This window comes from Pantherophis guttatus, chromosome 4, assembly GCF_059756535.1.
Source record: "Pantherophis guttatus breed Tessera chromosome 4, ASM5975653v1, whole genome shotgun sequence".
NCBI lineage: Eukaryota > Metazoa > Chordata > Lepidosauria > Squamata > Colubridae > Pantherophis > Pantherophis guttatus.
The window spans coordinates 159,635,337-159,642,184 of NC_142066.1; the positions used below are offsets into that span (position 1 = coordinate 159,635,337).

At 47.9% G+C, this 6,848-nt stretch overlaps 1 protein-coding gene across 1 annotated transcript; it reads right to left on the reverse strand.

Annotated features, from left to right (window-relative positions):
• Positions 1-878: 878 nt before the first annotated feature.
• Positions 879-6,600, reverse strand: LOC117657948 (uncharacterized). The gene is made up of 4 exons (XM_060683212.2): positions 6,474-6,600; positions 2,606-5,826; positions 1,642-1,696; positions 879-1,521 (listed from the first exon to the last, which is right to left on the reverse strand). Exons 1-4 carry the CDS (start codon positions 6,568-6,570, stop codon positions 896-898), a joined length of 3,999 nt encoding a protein of 1,332 aa, XP_060539195.2. The 5' UTR covers positions 6,571-6,600; the 3' UTR covers positions 879-895.
• Between the last annotated feature and the right edge of the window lie 248 nt (positions 6,601-6,848).

A 6,848-nucleotide genomic window follows, 5' to 3' on the forward strand; every position in this document is an offset into this window, starting at 1 on the left:
ATGTGACACTCATTTGCATCCCCAGTTCTCAAGCAGATATTTTTTTCATAGCTCTCATGCCCGGCTTCTCTGGACATTTGCATGGCTGTACCCACTATCTTTGGGGTGCCCTCTCTGGGGAGGAAACTGAGATAAGAAGGAACTGTGGGGTTTTCAACCCCTTTGCAGACAATCTGGTGGGGCCTGCACCCCAGAAAGGGGAAGGCTCAGAAGAAAGATCTGGAGTGGAGCTGAAGGACATGAAAGAGATGGTGAAATACCCAGCAGGCACTGCCTTTTCACCAAGAAGGACCCGCTTCCTGGACCCAGCATGGAAAGCTTCATGGGAAGTCCTGAATTCTGACTCAACCCTCCGGTATATTCTGCTCATTCCATGTCCCCCTCCTCCAAGAAGTCAGGGCTGTCTCCCCCTTCTCTTCTGCCTGGTGAGGGCATCGTGGCATGGCATCCGTTTGGCTGAGTGGATGCCTCCCCACCCCCAAAAAGACACAGCCTCTTTTGTAAGAAAGGATGAGATTTAATAAGATGATCGTTGGTTGAACGAATCCACATTGACCACTGGAAGGCATAGAGACGGCCGAGGCAGCCATTAAGAAATCATACATTTGCCCCAGGAAAACAGGAAGGGGTGAGAAAGAACCTCAAGGCTGCCCTGCCTTGATGCTCTTTGGTGCCAGAGGGAATGAAGAGGAAACATTTTCAAGATTCTGCTAGTATAATCCGTAGCTATAAAATTGAGTTCTAATATTTCTTGTGTTGGGGGCTTCCTGGCCTGGTCTACCTCAAAGGACTGAAAGGTGGGAAGCCCAAAAGAGCATGCACTTCCAAAGAGACATGAGTCTAAAAGTATTACTGAATCGAAAGAAGAAAGCAACAAGGAGGAGGCATTTTAATTTCATTGGTTCTTTAAATCTGCTGTTAACATCTCTTCTGTGTAACAAGGAGCATCTTTGTTCTTTTGCACCAGGTCATCAATCATAGTCATCAGTTGGGCCACCTGAGCTTCTCGTTCTTCTCCTTCGGCCTCGTTGTTGAAAGCAAGGAACCGGTTCCCATAGTGGGACATTTCACTCCTAAGAGAGGGATCTTCCTCGGATATGAATTCCTCCAGAGCCCTCCCTTTCAGCTCCTCTTTGTGAGAGAACAAGACGATCGTATAATTCTTGCCTTTAAGGCTGAAAATATTTTTGAACTGCTCAGCCACCAACCTCTGCCTGGTGAAAGAGCCAAGACGAATGACCCACAGAATAACGTGGGGACCTAGGGAGTAAAGGCTGACAAACTTCGTAATTCCATTTATCATGTAGTTGGAGTAAAACACTGGATTCCAAAAGCCAGGCGTATCTACAAAGCCGGGCGTATCGAGAACCACAATCTTCCTGCCCTTCAGCCATGTCTCCTCTTTTTGGCACGTTTTGGTGGCTGAACCAAATTCAAAGACTTTGCTTCCCAGAATTGTGTTTCCTGTTGCACTTTTCCCATTTCCGCTTTTTCCCATCAGGATGATCCTACGTTCAGGCCCTAGGACCCAAAGAGGAGAGGAGACAAGAAGGGGACCCGGTCAGCAGCATATAGCCATCATAGCCTGTTCCCTCTACCCAGGACAGTAGCTCCCCCAATCCCCAGGGCCCAAGAGCTTACCTCGGATGCTTCCAGGAATTTCCAGACAAGTTGCACAACACAAAACTCGGGATTTCTGGATGAAAAGTGAAAAGAAAATTAGCTGATGGAGAGGCTTCCTTGCTCAGAGGTTGCTAGGAACTCGCAATCCCCAAGAAGACACAAACAGGAATTGGAGGGGGATTAAAAGGGGGCCATCCCTCCCTGCTGCCCTCGAGGCTGACCCATCTTGATCCTGCACACCATCCCTCCCCCCACAATAAGATGAGCCAGTTGTTTTCTGAATATATTCTTTCTCGTTGTTGTGAGGTGCAGTCCATCCCTTGCTAGAAGCCTTTCATGTAGGTATTTATTTATTAGTCGCATTTTTATGCCGCCCAACTCCCGAGGGACTCTGGACAGCTAACAACAAAGAATAAAACAATGCAAACAACATCCCATACAAAAGTTTAAAAAGAAAACATTAAAACCCATACACTCCAGGTAATGCAGACCACGGTCTAGGACACCGAAGTTCTCTAGATGGCCAATTTTTAAGCCACTGGTTTGTTTCTGAAATCCTTTGGTCCCTCATTGGATGTTGGTCTTTTGCTGGACGAATGGATGAAAAATTACCTGGGCTCCTAAATCCTTAACTTTCTTCCAAAGCTGTTTGTAATTTTTTTTTTATTATTTTCAAGTTCATTGTTGTGTCACTTGTCCCACTGTGAAGGAGATCTTTGCTTGTTTACCTTTTAGTCATGTTTTTGAAATTTAAGAAAAATTATATCAAGGGAAAAAAAGAGTAAGGCAAGGAACCCAATGACTTCATTCTCGCACAAACCAAATCAGCTTAAATGGTCATTGTGGAAGGGATCCCCCATTTCTGGAGCAGCAGAGAGAAAAGAGCTGGGGCGGTGGGCCTTCTGGGAGGACAAGCAAGGATTCTGGGATCTCCATCTTCTCCTCCCCCCCTCCTCCCCCCCTCCTCCCCCCCTCAAGTTACCTCAGCAGGCCTCCCCGTAGGACAGATGCAAGTGATTGCCTCACTCCATTGACTGAGCCCTCCTGGAGTCACAGCTGCACATCGGAATTGGTACTGAAGGTTTAGGTGGACATCTTCCAGGGTGAATTGATCCTTTGGGCCTTCAGTATTGAGACTTTTCCAATTGTCTCCTGCAATCCGATATTCCACCTGGTACCTGGAGACCGAAGCCTTCCCGATGGCTGCTGGATCAATACTGATGTGGAAACTATTTGGGTGCACTTGCTCAACCTTAGGAGGGGGAGGTCTTCTAAGAGCAGCTTCCAGCTCCTGATGTTCCTTGAGGACCTCCATGGTCAAGGTTAAACTTTTGGTTTCCAGCATCACTAATGAGTCAAATAAATTCTTCATGCTCTCAGTGCTCATTTTCCAGAACATTTCGGCAACAATATTAGGGCTTCCTCCATATTCTCGGGGAGCAAAGAGGGCTGAATGGTTGAGTCTGAAGTGCAGAGGGATTCCCGACTCATTCTGAGTACACGGCAGGTCAGTCTCCTTGAGGGCCTCCAGGACAGGTGGGGTCCCCCCATCCGCAAAGGTGATCAGGAGTTGGATGTTTTCCTTCACGTCTTTTCCCAACATGGAGAGCATGGAGTCAAAGACACATTTTTGGATGTGAGTTGAATGGGCAAGGAAGGCCTGGGCCACCAAGCAGATGGCATCCACGTGGTCAATGCCCCCTGGGGTGGAGAAAAACTCCAGGAGCTGCTTCTCCACCAGTTTGTCTTGCTCTGCATCTCTTGTGCCTCCAAATCCTGGAGTGTCAATGATTGTGAGAGAAAAGGGAATTTGGAAACCCTTCCGATGGTTCACCACAAAGGCTTTGACTTCAGAAGTCCTCCTTCCAGCTTCGCTTCTCTGGGTGGTTTCATGAATGAGTTTGAATCTAAAATTATCTTCCCACTGGACACCCACAATATAATTGATCATCCCGTTGATCAGAGTGGTTTTCCCACACCCTGTTGCTCCCATCACCAGGATCACTTTGTTGGGCACTTCTGGGTTCTCCTTTCCAACCTGGTACATGAAACAGGATCTGGAGGAATCTGAGGGGACTTTCTTCAGAGGCAGGGTGAACATTAATGGCTGTCTGTCCTCCACCAGGGAGCTTTCCTGAAGGAACTGGCGAGCTACATTATCTATACTTCCTTCCTCCAGTGATGTGGAGACCTCCATCTCCTTGCTAGGGACACCCAGAGCTCCATTATCACACATGGCTGACACCCGTATTTTATACACTGTCTGGGGCTTTAGACCTTCAATGGGATAAAATTCTGTTTTTCTTCCAGTCCTTTTTTCAGTCCACTGGACACTCCCAATTCCAGCCTCCACCATTCTGTACTCCACCTTATACTCCTTGACCATAACTCCTGAAGCAACGATGCTGGGACTCATCCAGGCCACAGAGATGACAGAAGGTGCTGCAGTGACCATTCTTAATTTCTCAGGAGGGCTGGTGGGAAGGGTCTTAATGGGTGGGCTCAGGTCACTGGATTTACTAAGGCCTGGCTTGCAACAAGCAGCATACTGGAACTGGTACTCTGTGTTTGGAGGCAGATCTTTCAGCAGGAACATCTCCTTGGTGTCCTCTGTCCTCACAGTCTTCCAGTTTTCGTCCCCTGCAACCTTGTACTTTACCAGATAGTTGGAGATGGAAGCCTTTCCATATTCAGCTGGCTGAAACTTCAGTTGAATGCTGTCGTGTCTCAGTTCACAGATCAGGAAAGGGAGAGGTTTTGAGGGCAACTCAAAGTTCTTGCTGACCAGCTCTCCATCTTCATAAAGGTATATTGAGGCTCCTGGTGTGGCCAGATCTGGGAGAGAGGCCACGACATAGCAGACCTTCTCATTGGATTGGTTGATACTGAAATAGTCTTTAATGGATTTGGCAGCTTGGCGAGCATTGCGGGTCCATCCCTTGTCATCAAACCATGCTGTGTCTTCCTCCTGACCAGAACTGGATCTTGTGGACTTAGCTGATTCTTGCAAGAATTGCTCCCCAAGCCAGTCTTGTAAGCTCAACAGAAATGGCTCATTTTTATATAAAGAAGTGAATATAAAAGAGACCACATATACATTCTGGGGGTCCAGAACTATTTCTTCCAACTTGTTCTGACATGAGATAACTTGCATTTCATTTAGAATAGTCAGATAAGATTTGACAAAGTTAATTTCTCTTTTTTTGCTGTCCAGAAATCCACGGAGTCTTTGGCTGTTGAAAGGCGACTGGTTGATGGACATCAAGAGGTCCACCAGGATCCCTTCCTCCTGCCCTCCTCCCCGGATGGAAGGCAACATTCTAGCCAGCTGTTTCTGGAAAGTCTGCCTGTGTTGCTTGCAGAGATCCTTGAACTGCTGGATCTTCCTCTTGATCTCAGGGAAGGTCTCAGCAATGGGATTCTTGGCTAGATCGTTGCTTTGCATCCGGATTTCATTGAGTTCCTCCAAGATCTTTTCAGCATCAAAGATCAATGCTAGGCTGATTTCTCGGACCATCTTAGCTGCTCTGGTGTCTAGCTTGGTCAGCGGGTAGAGCCAGATCCTCATAGGCACAGCCTTCTCCCCGTGTTCCCCTAACAATTTTGGGAGAGTTTCATAAACTTTCATGGCATCTTGGAAAGTGACTGGATTTTTCTCCAAAGAAAAGTCTCCGTGGAACTTGCAACTAAACTTCAGAGCATTCTCTTTCTCCTTCTCAGTCAGTTTGACCTCTGCTTCTCCTGTGATGGATATCAACTTCTGGACTGTAAGCTGGAGACTTCCTTGAATATGTTTCACTGTCTCTGTTGAAGAAACTTCTCGGTCAAAGACAAAGAAGGCCTGGGCTCCATAGAGGATGGCAGTGACCACATGGGTGGCTGTGCCATGCTCAAAGACAGCTGGGTAAGAGACATTCTGGATTCCTAGGTGGCTCATTGTCAGCTGTTCATACTTGGTGGTGGTTTTGTACTGAACAGTGACTCTGGCCTGTTGCTTGGACTGCTTGGTGTCGTGAAGATACTTGGCCGACCCTCCCACTTCAACCAGCCCTCCCAGGAAACTGGCCTTGAGGGAGGCTGAGATGTCCAGGGTGGAGGCCTTATCATCTATGCTATCAGAAGCAATGATTTCTGATTCTGTCTTTGGTTGAGGTTTGATGGTCAGATCCTTCTGAAGAGAGCTGTAATCCCAAAGGGTGACTCCTGCATGAAACAGAAGAAAACATGAATTGAACACCATCTTCCAAAACATCTGCAGCTGGAAAAAGAAGTTCCAGAGAGGTGAGACAAGTGAGACATTATTGTAGGGTTCCCTCATTTGTTCTGTCTGGGGATCACCAGGGAAGCTTCATTCCCATTTTGCAAAAAACAGCAAAATCTAAAGGCTTTTGACTGAGTAGAGAGGAATGGGAATTGCTCTGCACATCTTGCTCTTGTGGCCTATTTCCAACTCCCTGGAGAAACCACGTCATTCAACAGGGGTTCAGAGGCTTCTTCTCTGTTTAGACCGCCCCCCACCCGCCCAAGAAAAGCACCAGTACCACAACCTGAGAATTTTACCCCTCATTTCAGCCCCTTGGAAATTTCACTCCTTTTTAAAGCCATTTTCCAAATCATTTCACTGACATTGGTTTGGAAACCTACCCTCTGATTGGTAGTCAAGGCCAGCCCTCCTGTCTGCCTGGCCAAGGGATGGATATGCATTCCCAGCTAGAAGGTCCTACTTAGTTAGCTGCTACCAGCAGGGCATGTGCCCAGGAGCTCAACTCTGGGCCTGGGCATTTCTGGCAGCACCCATCTCCCTCCTTCCTTCCCTCCCAAGACCCATCAACCTCTTCGGTAGCTCCTACCTGGGATAAGGGCATCCTTGCGACAGTCGTAAAGCATCCCCAGCTGGAAGGGGCGGCCCAATGCTGGGGTCTCAATGGCATCCTCTGTCTGGGCCATGCTCGGTTCCTGCGTATTGCTGACTCTTCTACTGACCTGCAAGAAACAAGAACCATCCATAGGAGGCCATGACCGACTGATGTCTCTGAGTTGTGCTGGGGACACCTTCTACCCCTTCCTGAAGCCCCTTCCCCAGGTTTCTCCCCCGTCTCCAACACCGAAAGCTGTTCCAAGAAAGGGCCTTTGGGTACAAGACCACCCAAAGACCACCCTTGTAAAGAGTTTGGGGAAGGGCATTCCTGTCAGGGAATTGGGCCACCAAGTCCAAATGGAGTCAG